Consider the following 19,358-nt stretch of genomic DNA (forward strand, 5'->3'; position numbering starts at 1 on the left):
AGAGAGCTATTTTTCATTCCTCCTGACCACTAGGTGGCACTGCGCCAAAACTGTGCAGGTAGCCTCAGGTCATGGTTGTCATAACACACACCAAGTTTGGTCTGAATACATTAAAGTGTTGTGGAGAAATAGCCTCATGTTCATTTTAGCAGACACTTCATCGAATTCGTTCGCGTGTTATTCGAGAACGGCTTGATGAATCATCTTGAATTCCATAACTTTTTTTTCAGCAAGGACAGAAGATGATCTGGTTCAATCTTTGTGAAAATCGAACAAATTAAAAATGGCGAATCGAATCGTCTTGAGCCAAGGAATCAGACGAAAACATAATTGTTTTTGGGCCTTATGTTTCCAAAGTTATTAGCATAAACATGATGCATATTTGGAGAGTTGGTGGCGCTAGAGGGATTGAGTTAGAGACTCCAAATTTGCTATGATGACTGTTCAGACTGTCCTCTATCAGTGTGCCAAATTTCATAACTTTCCCAAAGTTTTGTGGCACAGAGAGCCATTCTCAGGCCTGTCACCTGTAACTCATCATCGTAGGGGAGGTGTTTGGAATCATTCCCGCGTTACAATCATCAGCCAATCAAGGTGGTCACTTCAGTCAAGCTCGTGCATGAGTAATGACGTCATCCATAGTATCTCTTAGTTTAGGAGTTGTCATTTTTCTTTACTAAGAGTAGGTCTGAAAGGCGTTGTGAATAACTTTTAAGAGAAAACTCCTAGCTAAAATCTTTTAGTGCGATTTAGGAGTACTCCTAGTGGTAAGATAAAATGCTTTGTGAATACGGCCCCTGAAGGGTAATATTGTAAAATATTATTAAAACAGTAATAGTGTGAAATATTATTACAATTTCAAATAGATGTGAATATATAGTAAAGTGTAATTTATTCCTGTGATCAAAGCTGAATTTTCAGCATCATTACTCCAGTCTTCAGTGTCACATGATCACATGATCCAAATATCATGATTTGCTGCTCAAAAAACATTTATGATTATTATCAATGTTGAAAACAGTTGTGCTGCTTCACATTTTTCGTAGAAACTGTGATGCATTTTTTTCCCAGGATTCTTTGATGAATAGAAAGTTCAAAAGAACATAATTTATTTGAAATAGAATGTGTTGTAACATTATAAATGTTTTAGTGTCACTTTTGATCAAGCATCCAGTATTTATATAAAGCGTATAGTGCATGCATTATTTGTTTGGTAAATATTAAAGTATTAACCTCTATAAATCACTGGATGGTTCTGCCAATACGTTTATTTTGTTGTTGTAAGGAACAAATTGCCAACACTAAACTATTTTAATCTCTCCTAATACACTTACTGTTATATCACACATTACATTTAATGATAAACTTGTAATATTTGTGAAAAGCAGGTCAAAGGAAAGAGCAGCATGTGTCTGTGAGAGGTCTGCATCTGTCAATACTCAAAGTCACCAGCCGCTGACATTATAACAATAGAGATGAAGAGTTTGAGGACGTTTAAAACCATTCCTGATTCTCCTGAGCGATTCTCGAGACTGGGACTGTGTGACTGTGAGCCGCAAACCTCTGAGACGGTCAGTTCAATTTCTCACACTATACATTGAGTTTTCTTTTAATGTGAGATTGTGACAGGTCAGGTTTCTTTGTCAACATGCTAACTGTAATTGACTTGTGCATTTTAGAAGGATAATGGGTAACACTTTATAATAACGGTCCGTCATTACTATGCAGGAAGTAATGCAGGACTAATGAGTATTACTACATTAACACCTCAGCTTCTACTATTAACTAATACAGAAACATGTTTAACTAATCAGTAATATAAAATTTAGGAGATAGTTCCTTATTAGGTAATCAATGATTAGATTAGCCTCATTAATATCTATTAACTAACTGACAAATTATAAAGAACATTATCGTGTGTCTGAGACGTAATCAGTCTTCATTTTTATTCTGAATATGGTCATAAAATGCATCACTAATTACTCAATTGTTTAGTCACTATGCTGGAATCACTAGTGATCTGGGGCCGTATTCACAAAGCATTTTATCTTACCACTAGGAGTACTTCTAAATCGCACTAAAATATTTTAGCTAGGAGTTTTCTCTTAAAAGTTATTCACAATGCCTTTCAGACCTACTCTTAGTAAAGAAAAATGACAACTCCTAAACTAAGAGATACTATGGATGACGTCATTACTCGTGCACGAGCTTGACTGAAGTGACAACCTTGATTGGCTGATGATTGTAACGCGGGAATGATTCCTAACCCCTCCCCTACGATGATGAGTGACAGGTGACAGGTCTGAGAATGCGTGCGCTACACAAGTAGTGCGAAGGACGGAAGATGATGAATAACTGAATAAATTGCCTAAATGAATAAAGAGTAAGGCAAAACAAATAGCCTAGTAGACTAATGAAACATATGGATTGATGCAATATCTTTGCAACATTATTGAATTAATCTGTCATTATATGCCTCTGCCTACGTTTGCAAAGAGAAGAACATTTTAATTTGATTCACAATGAAACGTTACAAATAGTTTACATGCAATGAGAGTAGCCTAGTTTTGGTTGTTATTGGTGGCGCATCCCTAGTTATGCCTACAATGCAGAATTGTTCCCTCGCGATTGGAAGCTCCTGTAGCCGCCGCATATGCATTTCAAAACATCGCAACGTGAAATGCCACAAAAAACGGTTTGTGAAGGTCTTAGTGAGTTAGGAGTCCTCTCGACGACTTCTTTTAAGCTGTCCCAGGCTTAGGTGCTTCTTTTAGGGCTAAAATGCTTCATGAATTACTCTTAGTCAAAAAAATTAGGAGTCCTAAAGTTACGAGTGACACGCCCATTACTTTTAGGAGTTGCTCCTAAATTCGCCAGTTAGGAGCTACTTTTAGCCTTAAAATTCTTTGTGAATACGGCCCCTGGACCATTATTATAAAGTGAAAAAGATGTTTTTAATAATGGTCCAGATCACTAGTAGTTCCTGAAGAGTGACTGAGTAACACTTGAGTTATTAGTCTCAGACACGTTAATTTTGTGATTAGTAATTAATGAATTCTTTATAATTTGTCATAATTACTTATTAGTTCTTAATTATGCCAATCTCATTAAGTAATTATTGATTACCTACAGTAATAAGGAACTATCTTAGTCCTAAATTTGATATTACTTACTGATTAGTTAAGCTTGTTTCTATATTAGTTAATAGTAGAAGCTGAAGTGTTAATGTAGTAATACTCATTAGTCCTGCATTACTTCCTGCATAGTTACTTATTAATGACGGACCATTATTATAAAGTGTTACCGGGTAATGTTTCTTTTTATTTCCTCCTATTTATTGTTTCACAGTTGCATCTGGCCTGAGATTCTCTTGGACTCCTGAGGTTCAGTTTGCTGTCGGGATGTACGGGCTGCTGTGTGAAAGTCTCCATGACTTCATTAAGGAGTCGTACGGTGACGATGTGTGGAAACTGGTCAGAGAGAGAGCCGACGTCAGACTGCACTCCTTCGTAACTCATCAGGTTGGAATCTCTTATTACTGTGAGAGAAATGACTAAAAACTCAGAGCTCTTATCACTGAGTGAAACACAAAGATGTTTTAAAAAATCTATTTTAAAGACTTGTGTATAAGAAAAAGAAGTCATTACATTTATAAAAAGAGTTACAACTAATTTCTCAGAAAATGGCAAGCCGGATGGGATCAGTGTAGCACAAATACAAAGTTCTGTCATGAAACTCTACTGACGCAGGCTGATCGGTCATTAACTCAATCTGCTTGCAATCACATCATTCTCTATAGGCCACAGCTGATTGGTTCCTGCTGTATCAGTAGCCAATGAGCTCGCCACTCAACCTTCAAATACTGCTCAGCATTTTCTGTCGCAGTTGCAGCGTGCTTTCAGAAACCCTCCACCTTCCCCAGCTCCACCTGTATAGATCTGCTACGGGTTATTCATGTATGCTATATTGTACACCAGCAGCATGTCTTACTTGCTCACAGCAGCGTGTCTTGTATGTATTGGCAGTAGCGAGTCCCGTATTTGCTCTGCAGCAAAACCAAAATCAGCAGCAATAACCAAAATCAGCAGCCATAACCAAAATCAGCAGCCATAACCAAAATCAGCAGCCATAACAAAACCAAAATCAGCAGCCATAACCAAAATCAGCAGCAATAACCAAAATCAGCAGCCATAACCAAAATCAGCAGCAATAACCAAAATCAGCAGCCATAACAAAACCAGAATCAGCAGCAATAACCAAAATCAGCAGCCATAACCAAAACCAAAATCAGCAGCCATAACCAAAATCAGCAGCAATAACCAAAATCATCAGCAATAACCAAAATCATCAGCAATAACCAAAAATCAGCAGCCATAACCAAAATCAGCAGCCATGACCAAAACCAAAATCAGCAGCCATAACCAAAATCAGCAGCCATTACCAAAATCAGCAGCAATAACCATAACCAAAATCAGCAGCAATGACCAAAATCTGCAGCCATGACCAAAATCAGCAGCCATTACCAAAATCAGCAGCAATAACCATAACCAAAATCAGCAGCAATGACCAAAATCAGCAGCCATGACCAAAATCAGCAGCAATAACCAAAATCAGCAGCAATAACCAAAATCAGCAGCCATAACCAAAATCAGCAGCCATGACCAAAATCAGCAGCCATGACCAAAATCAGCAGCAATAACCAAAATCAGCAGCAATAACCAAAATCAGCAGCCATAACCAAAATCAGCAGCCATGACCAAAACCAAAATCAGCAGCCATAACCAAAATCAGCAGCAATAACCATGACCAAAATCAGCAGCCATGACCAAAATCAGCAGCAATAACCAAAATCAGCAGCAATAACCAAAATCAGCAGCCATAACCAAAATCAGCAGCAAAAACCAAAACCAAAATCAGCAGCAATAACCAAAATCAGCAGCAATAACCAAAATCAGCAGCCATAACCAAAATCAGCAGCAAAAACCAAAACCAAAATCAGCAGCCATAACCAAAATCAGCAGCCATAACCAAAATCAGCAGCAATAACCAAAATCAGCAGCCATAACCAAAATCAGCAGCAATAACCAAAATCAGCAGCCATAACCAAAATCAGCAGCAATAACCAAAATCAGCTGTAATAACCAAAATCAGCAGCAATAACCAAAATCAGCAGCCATGACCAAAATCAGCTGCACAATAATAACAACTAACAACAGCAACAGCAGCAATAATAACATAACAGATCTATTCCACCAAGACCAAACATATCAACATTGTCATATCCATTACCGTTCCAAAAACTCAGAGAGTGGTCATGACAGAAATGTTCATGTTAATAAATTTTTTTTTTAATGAAAATAGTTTCAAGTAGTTGAATTATAAAATGTCAGTTAATGCTAAAATGTGATTCATAGAGAGTTAAGGGGTGAAATGTTCTATTAGAGTTCTCACTTTGATGCTGTCAAATTAGAAATTACTCATCGAAAGTTGGAATCAACAGTGCTCTTCATAACAAAAATACTTCTGTCTATCTGTAAATGTTCATATGTGTGTGTGGTTATACCTCTGCATAAGTGTTGATGTGTGTTCGTGTAGGTCTACAGTGAGAATGTGATTCCACGTATCGCTAAAGCAGCGAGTGGCGTTACAGGAACACCCTATAATGAGCTCATGAACTCATGGGGGATTTATTTTTTTGGATTCGTGGGGAAATATGGATATGACAGAATCCTCAAGGTACGTTCAGGTTTTCATGATGTGATTTACTCAAGTAGGACACATTCCTGAATCAACAACCTTTGTTTGTCCAGGATCAAAGTTTCTATCGAACAATTATAGTCTAAAACCTCTAAGATCAGGGTGTTTTGTATCCTCTTGTTTCTGCATTGATATGCACTCTTTTCCTTTGAGTTTGTATTTTGTTCTTGTGTTTTTGTACTGTACACACACACACACACACACACACACACACACACACACTGTGCGTCAGGTGTTGGGCCGCCACGTGCGTGACTTTGTGAACGGTCTGGATAACCTGCACGAGTATCTGCGCTTCAGTTACCCGAAAGTTCAGCCGCCGACCTTCTTCTGTCAGGAGGAATCAGCTACAGGAGTCACACTGCATTACAGGTGTGTGTGTGTGTGTGTGTGTGTGTGAGTGAGTGTGTGTGTGTGTGAGTGGCTGAGTGAGTGAGTGAGTGAGTGAGTGAGTGAGTGTGTGATGGGTAGGTTTAGGGGTTAGGTTATTGTGTGTGTGTGTGTGTGTGTGTGTGTGTGTGTGTAATGGGTAGGTTTAGGGGTTGAGTTAGTGCGTGAGCGCGTATGTATGTGTGTGTGTTTGTGTGTGTGTGATGGGTAGGTTTAGTGGTCGAGTTAGTGCGTGTGTGTGTGTATGTGATGGGTAGGTTTAGGGGTAAGGCTATTGTGTGTGTGTGTGTGTGTGTGTGTGTGTGTGTGTGTGTGTGTAATGGGTAGGTTTAGGGGTTGAGTTAGTGCGTGTGTGTGTGTGTGTGTGTGTGTTTGTGTGTGTGTGTGATGGGTAGGTTTAGGGGTCGAGTTAGTGCGTGTGTGTGTTTATGTGTGTGTGATGGGTAGGTTTAGGGGTTAGGGTTAGTGTGTGTGTGTGTTTGTGTGTGTGTGTGTGATGGGTAGGTTTAGTGGTCGAGTTAGTGCGTGTGTGTGTGTGTGTGTGTGTATGTGTGTGTGTGTGTGTGTGATGGGTAGGTTTAGGGGTCGAGTTAGTGCGTGTGTGTGTTTATGTGTGTGTGATGGGTAGGTTTAGGGGTTAGGGTTAGTGTGTGTGTGTGTGTTTGTGTGTGTGTGATGGGTAGGTTTAGGGGTTAGGGTTAGTGTGTGTGTGTGTGTGTGTGTGTGCGTTCAGGAGCAAGCGTAAAGGTGTGTGTGTGTGTTCAGGAGCAAGCGTAAAGGTGTGTGTGTGTGTGTGTGTGTGTGTGTGTGTGTGTGTGTGTTCAGGAGCAAGCGTAAAGGTGTGTGTGTGTGTGTGTGTGTGTGTTCAGAAGCAAGCGTAAAGGTGTGTGTGTGTGTGTGTGTGTTCAGGAGCAAGCGTAAAGGTTACCTGCACTACGCGATGGGTCAGCTGAGACAGATGGGGAAACAGTTCTACGACACCGACATCCACGTGGAGGTTCTGTCCGAGCAGCTGGTGGGAGATTACTCTCACGTCACCATGAGGTGAGACAACGTGTGTGTATCAGGTTACCTGGTGTACTGGTGCCATCTGTGGTGCGCATGTTATTAAACACACATAATTCAAATAGGAATCAGCATTTCTGGATGCTGGACAACTAAGTATCAAATCCTACATGGCATATGGCAGATGTAATGAAACAATGTTTTATTTCAGATTAAACTTTGATAACTCTGCATATCGATATATCCAGAAAGAGGACCAAGAGGAACAAGAGATCCTTCCCATCACCAGCGACTTTTTCTTCGAAGTCTTCCCCTTCAACATCGTGTTTAGACAGGTGACTCTCTTCTTCCTCCTCTCGCCTCATCTCATCTCATATACAGTGATGTATAACGTGTTGATTCTGATCCGACAGGATATGGTTGTGCATAACGTGGGCTCTGGATTGGCCACTGTGTTTCCTGATCTGGATGGGAAGAAGATCAATGATGCTTTTCTGCTTGCTCGTCCTCTTGTGGAGTTCACATGGAACATGGTATGTCATTTTTAATAGCAATATATTCAAATATTTTAGTCATTATTGTAATATAAATTATTATTATTAATTATTTTATATATACTGTATTAATTCATTAAATATTCATTTAAAGTCATTTTAAACTAATTTGTTAATGTAATGATGTTATTACCGGTATATAATGTTATTATTATCATTATTATGTTATTATAATTATATATATATATATATATATATATATATATATATATAATATATATATATATATATATATACATACACACATATTAGATTTGTTATTTAATGTTATTATATATATATATATATATATATATATATATAATTGATAACATTAAATAACAAATAATATGTGTAACAAATCTAATATATTTCGTTATATATACAGTATATATATATATATATATATATATATATATATATACATACATATATATATATATATATATATAAAACGTATTAAATATTTTAGGTTTTCGTTATTTAAATTGTAATTTGACAATAATATTAACTAAAATATGTATCATTTATGAATATTTATTTTAAATATAAATATATTAAAATATGTTATTAATTGTTACAACATAAATTATTATACATTCTTTATATTTATATTAACTTAAAATATTTATTGTTTATCAATATTAATAAAAACATTAAAAATAACTGTTTAATGTGTGAGTATATTCTATTTGTCATTTATTACTATACTACTGTATATACTATACTTATACTTCTATACTTATCCACAGTTATTCAGTAAATCAAATAATGAATAAATCAGTAGTGATACCAAACTTAAAATCATCAATAAAAGAGAGTTGCATCACGTTTACAACATTACATTTAAGACAATCAGTCAATAAATCATCCCATGGTCTCTGTGACAGATCATCTCCCACCCCAACAACCTGTTTGAGATCATGTCGAAGGAGCCGGTGAAGCGAGAGAGGAACCTTCATAACCGAGTTCAGAGTAAGAGAGGTCTTTATTCACTGAAGATCTCATATATATATGTGTGTGTTTGATGGTGATTCTGTGTCTCAGACTCTGATTATGAGAACGCCAATCGCTCGGCTGACGTGGATGTGGAACTGATGGCCTTTCAGTCGATCATTGGGGACGATTATAAAGGTGAGTCGCATCTCTCACTATTCGGATTTAAAGAGATAGTTCAAAAATTATATTGTGATTTTCTCACGCTCGTGTTCTTTCAAACCTGTATGACTTCCCTGATCCCACTGAATACAAAAATAGAGAGCGTTAGTAGAATGTGCCGGATGCTCTTTTTCATATAATGACAGTGGCAGATGCTAGCAAACATGATAATGACTAACAGAACCATAACAGTAGACTATACGACTTTTGCCCTTTATTAATTAACTGATTATTTTTTTATTTAATTCTGTGTGTGTTTGTGTGTGTGTAAAACGCAACATTTTGATACTCTACTACGTAGTCATACAGATTAAACGTATTTCCTTTTGAAATTAAAAGTCATTTGGGTTTGAAACAACATGAGGGTGAATAAAGGAGTTTATTAACAGTAATATGTGGTTTTGAACAATGAATTTTTGCATTCTGGTCCATTTTGACTGTATGAATGTTTGTATGAATGTATCCATCCATAACTGTCCATCCATCCATCCAACCGTCCATCCATCCATCCATCCATAACTGTCCATCCATCCATCCATAACTGTCCATCCATCCATCCATCCATCCATAACTGTCCATCCATCCATCCATCCATCCATAACTGTCCATCCATAACTGTCCATCCATCCATCCATAACTGTCCATCCATCCATCCATCCATAAATGTCCGTCCATCCATCCATAACTGTCCATCCATCCATCCATAACTGTCCGTCCATCCATCCATAACTGTCCATCCATCCATCCATCCATCCATCCATAACTGTCCATCCATCCATCCATAACTGTCCATCCATCCATCCATAACTGTCCGTCCATCCATCCATAACTGTCCATCCATCCATCCATCCATCCATAACTGTCCATCCATCCATCCATAACTGTCCATCCATCCATCCATAACTGTCCATCCATCCATCCATCCATCCATAACTGTCCATCCATCCATCCATAACTGTCCATCCATCCATCCATCCATAACTGTCCATCCATCCATCCATCCATAACTGTCCATCCATCCATCCATAACTGTCCATCCATCCATCCATCCATAACTGTCCATCCATCCATCCATCCATAACTGTCCATCCATCCATCCATCCATCCATCCATAACTGTCCATCCATCCATCCATCCATCCATCCATAACTGTCCATCCATAACTGTCCATCCATCCATAACTGTCCATCCATCCATCCATAACTGTCCATCCATCCATCCATAACTGTCCATCCATAACTGTCCATCCATCCATCCATAACTGTCCATCCATCCATCCATAACTGTCCATCCATCCATCCATAACTGTCCATCCATCCATCCATCCATCCATAACTGTCCATCCATCCATCCATCCATCCATCCATAACTGTCCATCCATCCATCCATCCATAACTGTCCATCCATCCATCACTGTCCATCCATCCATCCATCCATCCATAACTGTCCATCCATCCATAACTGTCCATCCATCCATCCATCCATCCATAACTGTCCATCCATCCATCCATCCATCCATAACTGTCCATCCATCCATCCATCCATCCATCCATAACTGTCCATCCATCCATCCATCCATCCATAACTGTCCATCCATCCATCCATAACTGTCCATCCATCCATCCATCCATCCATAACTGTCCATCCATCCATCCATAACTGTCCATCCATCCATCACTGTCCATCCATCCATCCATCCATAACTGTCCATCCATCCATCCATAACTGTCCATCCATCCATCCATAACTGTCCATCCATCCATCCATCCATCCATCCATAACTGTCCATCCATCCATCCATAACTGTCCATCCATCCATCCATAACTGTCCATCCATCCATCCATAACCGTCCATCCATCCATCCATCCATCCATAACTGTCCATCCATCCATCCATAACTGTCCATCCATCCATCCATAACTGTCCATCCATCCATCCATAACTGTCCATCCATCCATCCATAACTGTCCATCCATCCATCCATAACCGTCCATCCATCCATCCATCCATCCATAACTGTCCATCCATCCATCCATAACTGTCCATCCATCCATCCATAACTGTCCATCCATCCATCCATAACCGTCCATCCATCCATCCATCCATCCATCCATAACTGTCCATCCATCCATCCATAACTGTCCATCCATCCATCCATAACTGTCCATCCATCCATCCATAACTGTCCATCCATCCATCCATCCATAACTGTCCGTCCATCCATCAATAACTGTCCATCCATCCATCCATAACTGTCCATCCATCCATCCATAACTGTCCATCCATCCATCCATCCATCCATCCATCCATAACTGTCCATCCATCCATCCATAACTGTCCATCCATCCATCACTGTCCATCCATCCATCCATAACTGTCCATCCATCCATCCATAACTGTCCATCCATCCATCCATCCATCCATAACTGTCCATCCATCCATCCATAACTGTCCATCCATCCATCCATCCATCCATCCATAACTGTCCATCCATCCATCCATAACTGTCCATCCATCCATCCATAACTGTCCATCCATCCATCCATCCATCCATCCATAACTGTCCATCCATCCATCCATAACTGTCCATCCATCCATCCATCCATAACCGTCCATCCATCCAACCATAACTGTCCATCCATCCATCCATAACTGTCCATCCATCCATCCATCCATCCATCCATCCATCCATCCATAACTGTCCATCCATCCATCCATCCATCCATAACTGTCCATCCATCCATCCATCCATAACTGTCCATCCATCCATCCATAACCATCCATCCATCCATCCATATCTGTCCATCCATCCATCCATAACTGTCCATCCATCCATAACTGTCCATCCATCCATCCATCCATAACCGTCCGTCCATCCATCCATAACTGTCCATCCATGCATTCAGAACTGTCCATCCATCCATCCATAACTGTCCATCCATCCATCCATAACTGTCCATCCATCCATAAATGTCTATCCATCCATCCATCCATCCATCCATCCATAACTGTCCATCCATCCATCCATCATCCATAAATGTCTACCCATCCATCCATCCATCCATCCATAACTGTCCATCCATCCATCCATCCATCCATAACTGTCCATCCATCCATAACCGTCCATCCATCCATCCATCCATCCATAACTGTCCATCCATCCATCCATCCATAACTGTCCATCCATCCATCCATCCATAAATGTCCATCCATCCATCCATCCATCCATAACTGTCCGTCCATCCATCCATCCATAAATGTCTATCCATCCATCCATCCATCCATCCATAAATGTCTATCCATCCATCCATCATATCCATCCATCCATCCATCCATCATGTGGCAACATTTTAATACTCTACACAGTCATGCCAATAAAGAGTATTTGATTTTTAGAGTAAAAGAGATAAAGTATTTGATAGAGTATTTGATAATTTGAAAGTCATATGGGTTTGAAACAATATGACGTTGAAATTTTGCATTTGGGTCCATTTTGATATGTGAGTGAGTATGTATATGTGTGTGTGTGTGTGTGTGTGTGTGTGTACTGTATGTATTTATTTATGCAGAATATACAGTATTTGTATGTATGAATGTGTGTAATACATGCCAATAAAGTGTATTTGATTTTGGATTTGAAACAACATGAGGTTAGAAGAAAATACAATCATAAATGAATGCTAACATGTCAGATCAAGTTCTTCTGTGGATGCTGTCAGATGGAAACAGTGTGAATGCGATGGAGAGCTGGGGAGACGGCAGCCGCTGTCTGAAACTGAAGGGTCAGATGAGGTTCATGCCGGAGTGGGACTCCATCATCTTCCTGGGGACTCCAGTGTAAGACACACACACACACACACACACACACACACACACACACACACACGCACACACACATTTATAGTAAGACTTGCAGGTGCATGCATGTGTAATTTTTTTAAAGGATTAGTTCACTTCAGCAGTACAATTTCCTGATAATTTACTCACACTTCGTCATCGAAGATGTTCATGTTCATGTCTGAAATGAAGGTTTTTGAGGAAAACATTCCAGGATTTTTCTCCATATAATGGACTTCAATGGGGTCCAAGGTGCAGGGTTTCAGTGCATCTTCAAAGTCTCGACACGATCCCAGCCGAGGAATAATATATATGTTAGAGTTTTTCACCCTACCCTTCATTTACCTCCTACGTCCTCCTACCACCTGACTTTTTCAATGTGATGACGTAATGTGTGGCACATCACAGCTAGTGCAAGACAAGCATTTGTGGTTAAAAAGTATATAAATGTTTATTTCTGTTATAAAATGGCCGCTGGTTTGTCTAGATAAGACTCTTATTCCTCGGCTGGGATCGTGTCGAGACTTTGAAGCTGCACTGAAACTCACATTTGGACCTTCAACCCGTTGAACCCCATTGAAGACACTATATGGAGAAACATCCTGGAATGTCTTCCTCAAAAACCTTAATTATTTTCTGACTGAAGAAAGACAGACATGCACATCGTAAATTATCAGGAAATTTAATTCTGAAGTGAACTAATCCTTTAATGAGTGTGTGTGTGTTGTGTTTGCAGCATGGAGAGTTTGAGTGCCATGTTTAAGACAGGGCTGTATATCAATGACCTGAGCATGCATGACTCCAGCAGAGATCTGGTGCTGGCGGGAACTCAGCAGTCGGAAGAGCTCAAGAGAGCCCTCATTCAGGTACAGCTGGCTCTCTTTAACGATCTGAGCGCATGGTCTAAAAGGGTTGTCTCTATTAATGAGTAATGGGTGTGTTTTGGGCGTAACGTGAAATAAACCAATCAGAGTCTCATCTCCCATTTCCTTAAAAAGCCAGTTGCGCTCGCGCCATGGCGGATTCATATTTACATGGAGGAATTAGCAAGCGAAAAAACTGAACGCTTCTCTAGCGAGGAAACGGATCTGCTCGTGTGTGAGGTTAAAGCTGTGTGTGTGTGTGTGTGTGTGTGTGTGTGTGTGTGTGTGTGTGTGTGTGAGAGGTTAAAGCGCAAGCAGAACATCTACGGGTCAAGCCGGATTCCACCATATCATTATGTACACAATAGTAATCTTTTACATTGTAATCATTTAATTTTTCATATTTAAAAATGTTTGTGTGCTGCTGCGCTTCCCTGTGTGTGTAATAAGCAGAGTGTGTGTGTGGTAATAAGCAGAGTGTGTGTGTGGTAATAAGCAGAGTGTGTGTGTGTAATAAGCAGAGTGTACGTGCGTTGTGGACCCGCCTATAGGCGCACATTACTAAAAATAAAAAATTAAATAAAACAATAAAAAAATATTGCGCCATTGACTTTAGAGCAGGGTTCAGTCAGTCAATGGCTCAGTCTATTTCAGTTCCTCAAAATAGCAACTCTCCAACAATGCGCCAGAACACACACTCGTTCTCAGACCAGCAGCCCATTTAAACAACGCGGCGCAGGACTTGAAAATGAAAACTGCGTCGGGCGGAAACCAGCAAAACACACTTGTGTCGTGCCTGGGCTCTGAGTGTCCTGCTTTTCATGGCCAGGACACTCAACCTGCATATCTCTGTCTTTCTCTCTCTGCACCCACAGGAGCAAAAGAAATCCAGCAAACTAGAGGAAAGCATGAAAATGTTGGACTATGAGATGAAAAAGACGGATGATCTTCTGTACAGGATGATTCCTAAACCCGTTGCGAAGCGACTGCGTAAGGGAGAGCCGGCTGTGAACACCTGTGAGGTCAGAACATCTGCAGCGTTCACCACCAGTGTCCAAACCAATCACGCTTGTTTCGTAGTTATTGATTTTCATGAAGTTTATATATATATATATACAGACAAACCAAAAGTTATTCAGACAGCATATATCATTTGTTATATTTTTTTATAGTGTGTGCATGACACTATAGTTAATTTATGTAAGTTAGGATAGCAAGGTGTCTGAATACATTTTGGTTTGACATATATATATATATAACTGCACTGACTCAAAACTCATGCAACAGTTGATTAAATATATTTTTAGCATTATTACTTAATTCATAAGTTTGCGGTTTTGGGGATTTTTTTCATATTTGTGAAAGAAGTCTCTTCTGCTCACCAAGGCTGCATTTATTTGATCAAAAATACAGTATTTTTTTTTTACATATTATTATAATGTAAATCATCAGTTTTCTATGTGAATATACAGTAAAGTGTAATTTATTCCAGTGATCAAAGCTGAATTTTCAGCATCATTACTCCAGTCTTCAGTGTCACATGATCCTTCAGAAATCATTCTAATATGTTGATTTAATTCGACATGATGACAGCTAATTCAGCTAACCGGGATGCATTTTTTTCCAGGATTCTTTGATCAAAAGAACAGCATTTATTTGAAATGGAAATCTTAGAAATCTTCTGTCACTTGTAATCAGTTTAATAAGTCCTTGCTGCCTAAAAGTATTAATTTCTTCTTTTATTTCAACATAATCAGCAGATTAATCATTCATAAAGTCGGCATGAAACCGAAGTTACGCTGGTCTTTTCTTCCCTATTGTGTCATATATCTGAGTGAAACGCTTCTGGAACAAGGACAAATGTGGGCGGGGCTTGATTTTGTCTGTGTGGAATTGATTGGCTGGTTGTGGTTTGCTATTGGCTGATCTCATGTGAGTGACAGGTTGCCCCGCCCACATCATCAGAGAAGAGAAGAGATGCTGGAGAGGAACTTATTCTCATTCAAGATTATGAGACATTTAAATTTTAAACAATGATGTGCACGGATAAGAATTGTCAAATGTGATTTTTGCTAATGAACTTTCTGTAATGGGTCTCTCAACCTGTTCCAGGTGTTTCCTGATGTGACCATCCTGTTCAGCGACGTGGTGGGCTTCACTCGGATCTGCAGTCACATCACACCCATGCAGGTGGTCTCCATGCTCAACACCATGTACACACTCTTCGACACGCTCAGCGAGAAACACAGAGTGTTCAAGGTCAGATCATTTCTTCTGTGGTTTCTGCAACATCATGTTAAATCGGGTGTTTTGCTGCATCCATGCCATGAAATGACGACCCGTGATGTTCTCGCATCTGTTCACGTCCTCGGACTCGGAATGACAAACACTATCAACGGCTAAATTAATCTCTCAGAAAATTCAAAGTTTACAAGTTGTAATTAAAAGTTCTACAAGAACGCTTTTTACAAGTCGGAATTTTGTAATTATTCAGGCAGGGGAAGTTATTGTGATTAAAGATTTTAAAAAAAAGAGGCACATGAATTAAAAAAAAGAAGATGTGCACAGATAAATAAACTGCAATATTGCACTAAAAATAAGATTTAACTATTTTGATTTCATGGTGACTTTAAATCCCTATACTTTATGTGTTTATACAGCAGTCGCAGTGAGAGATCCTGCATTTATCAAGTTCACTTATAATATTGGGCAAGGTTTTTTGAGCCAAGATAATAATATAATAATAAGAAGAAGAATTCTAAAAATAATAAGAGATGATTTAGATGTACACTGTAAAAAATATATTTTTTTTTTAGTAAATAAAACAAATATGATTACGTTAAAACTTCACATTTAATTCACTGTGTTACTTGCCGTATATTTGTATATATTATAGCCTACTTAGCAGTTTCTGAGTGAACATTGTTTCAAAGTAAATCCATAAAAAAAATTCAGTGTAGTTCATGACCATTTTTAAATTTGTCACCTTAGAATTTAACTGATACATATTTTACTATATATATATATACAGGTGCTGGTCATAAAATTAGAATATCATCAAAAAGTTTATTTATTTCAAGAATTCAACTTAACAGGTGAAAGTAATATATTATATAGACTCATTACATGCACAGTGAGATATTTCAAGCCTTTATTTGTTATAATTTTGATGATTATGGCTTACAGCTTATGAAACCCACAAAATCAAAATCCCAGAAAATTAGAATATTACATGAAATCACACAGTAATTACACAGTGATACCATGGTCATTGAAGCAGGTTTTGGTTCTTTTGGCAGTGTGGGCCGGTGCAAATCCTGCTGGAAAATGAAGGAAGCATGAAGTGCTCTGGAAATGTCCTGGTAGACGGCTGCGTTGACTCTGGATTTAATAAAGCACAGTGGACCAAAGTCCTCTTTTCTGATGAGAGCAAATTTTGCATCTCATTTGGAAACCAAGGTCCCAGAGTCTGGAGGAAGAATGGAGAGGCACACAATCCAAGATGCTTGAAGTCCAGTGTGAAGTTTCCACAGTCTGTGTTGGTTTGGGGAGCCATGTCATCGGCTGGTGTTGGTCCACTGTGCTGTCCACTCAACGCAGCCGTCTACCAGGACATGTCCAGAGCACTTCATGCTTCCTTCAGCAGACAAGCTTTATGGAGATGCTGACTTCATTTTCCAGCAGGATTTGCACCGGCCCACACTGCCAAAAGAACCAAAACCTGGTTCAATGACCATGGTGTTACTGTGTAATTACTGTGTGATTTCATGTAATATTCTAATTTTCTGGGATTTTGATTTCGTGGGTTTCACAAGCTGTAAGCCATAATCATCAAAATTATAACAAATAAAGGCTTGAAATATCTCACTTTGCATGTAATGAGTCTATATAATATATTAGTTTCACCTGAATTCTTGAAATAAATCAACTTTTTGATGATATTCTAATTTTATGACCAGTACCTGTATATATATATATATATATATATATATATATATATATATATATATATATATATATATATATGTGTATAATAAATATTAAATGAAAAAAATAAATAATCTAAACTCTGATTGGATGAGTTTCTAAAGCCCCGCCCAGGTGATCACATATTAATGAGCTCATGTTTGTGACAGTTATTTTAGTTTTTTCTTTATTTAATAGTTTTATTAGTATTTTGAATTAGCTTCTTTTTTTTTTTTTTTTTTTTACATTTTTAGTTACATTTTTAGGCATTTTGTTATGTGCTATCGTCATTTTATTTCTGTTAAGACATTTAGGTTCAGTTTATTTTTATTTAAGTTTCAGATTTGATTTATTTCCAATTAATAATTTTAGTGCTTCAACTTCAACTTATTTCAGTTTATTGCCAACATTTCAAATTTCAGTTTATTTTTAAGTTTTTCAAATAATATTCGTATTTTAATTTATTTCAGCTTTATTTCAATTAATTAATTAATTTCAGTTTTAGTTAACGTATAACCCTGATTCTGACACCTTTTCTGAAGTCAAGTCAACTTTATTTAAGTCCGCTTTATACTATACAGATCCAAAGCAGCTTTACAGTGATAAACAAGAGAATGATTCAGTGATGACAATAAAAGGACAATAATGTCATTGTGTTGATTCAGTTCTGTTGTAAAGATCATCAATTAAATTATTAAATCTCATCATTAACGCAGAACTGCAGAAACCAGTGATGTCGTCGTACAGCTTCTCATCCAATAGTGTCAGTCCAGTCAGATCAATAATATTGTTGAAGTGTGTGTGTGTGTGTGTGTGTGTGTGTGTGTGTGTGTTTCAGGTTGAAACTATAGGTGATGCGTACATGGTGGTGGCAGGCGCTCCAGAAAAGACGAAGTTTCACTCCCACAATATTTGTGACATGGCTCTAGATATGGTTCGCTCTATTGATCATCTCAAAGACCCGTCCAACGGGAACAACATCCAGATCCGCGTGGGTACGTCCTCTCATATTTCCATCTGTGTTGTTGACTAAATTAACTCTTATAGACATTATGCGCTAGAGAAACAATTAAGCGCACCGCAATCTGTTGAATTTTGTCTTTGAACTTCCGGTTTTGCGGTCGCTCTGTATATCTCTACGGCATCGCTGTCGCTGGTGAAGTGGATTCACTTATTGTAGAGTTAACATGTTATCATGATCATTGTAATGTTGGATGTCTTAACTAATGTCAGTAAGACCGGGAAGATTTTAAAACGAGTGGTTCATTCATAAATCCGTAAGATCCCTTCATGTGGTGGAAACACAAACCGGAAGACCGAATGGTGTGAATGATTTATGAATGATTAGGATTTGGATTCATGTATTTCTCAGACATTAGCTCTGTTTCAAAACTTAGTGAGCTGCCTACCTAGACAGTATTTTAAGGTGCCATATGCATGTTTCAGAAGCAAAATAAGCTACTGTTGATACCCATTTTTGGCCAAAATTTTGGATCTCAGAGATGAAAAAATCAAGATGGTGGACGAGGTGAGAGAAATGTCAAATATGAATTAAAAATATACTTTTATTTTTCATTAAATACTGAAAAGTATGAATATAGAAGTAAGAACTAATTTTGTTTACTTAATTTTTTTATTAATTATTATTTATTTTATTTTATTTATTATTATATTATTGAATATAATATACAGTAATGGACTACTTTTCACAATATACACTACCATTTAAAGGGTAAGAGTCTTTTTGAAAGAAGTCTCTTCTGCTCATCAAGGCTGCATTTATTTGATCAAAAATACTGTAAAAATTGTGCAATATTATTACAGTGTAAATCATCTGTTTTCTATGTG

The 19,358-nt window shown here is 38.2% G+C and overlaps 1 protein-coding gene across 3 annotated transcripts in view; it reads left to right on the plus strand.

Annotated features, from left to right (window-relative positions):
- The first annotated feature begins 1,426 nt into the window (after positions 1-1,426).
- Positions 1,427-19,358, plus strand: part of LOC307170823 (soluble guanylate cyclase 88E-like) — a 36,488-nt gene continuing 18,556 nt past the window's right edge. For all 3 annotated transcript variants that reach the window (XM_079892122.1, XM_079892123.1, XM_079892124.1), the window contains exons 1-14: positions 1,427-1,571; positions 3,349-3,521; positions 5,596-5,736; positions 5,990-6,129; positions 7,057-7,191; positions 7,364-7,487; positions 7,566-7,685; positions 8,576-8,660; positions 8,733-8,819; positions 12,537-12,681; positions 13,418-13,547; positions 14,420-14,566; positions 15,657-15,803; positions 18,349-18,505. In XM_079892122.1, coding sequence (XP_079748248.1) covers positions 3,402-3,521; positions 5,596-5,736; positions 5,990-6,129; positions 7,057-7,191; positions 7,364-7,487; positions 7,566-7,685; positions 8,576-8,660; positions 8,733-8,819; positions 12,537-12,681; positions 13,418-13,547; positions 14,420-14,566; positions 15,657-15,803; positions 18,349-18,505 — 1,678 coding nt within the window. In that variant the 5' untranslated portion in view covers positions 1,427-1,571; positions 3,349-3,401. The remainder of the gene's footprint in view (positions 1,572-3,348; positions 3,522-5,595; positions 5,737-5,989; positions 6,130-7,056; positions 7,192-7,363; positions 7,488-7,565; positions 7,686-8,575; positions 8,661-8,732; positions 8,820-12,536; positions 12,682-13,417; positions 13,548-14,419; positions 14,567-15,656; positions 15,804-18,348; positions 18,506-19,358) is intronic.

The sequence above is a fragment of the Squalius cephalus genome, assembly GCF_949319135.1.
Source record: "Squalius cephalus genome assembly, chromosome: 14".
Taxonomy (NCBI): Eukaryota; Metazoa; Chordata; class Actinopteri; order Cypriniformes; family Leuciscidae; genus Squalius; species Squalius cephalus.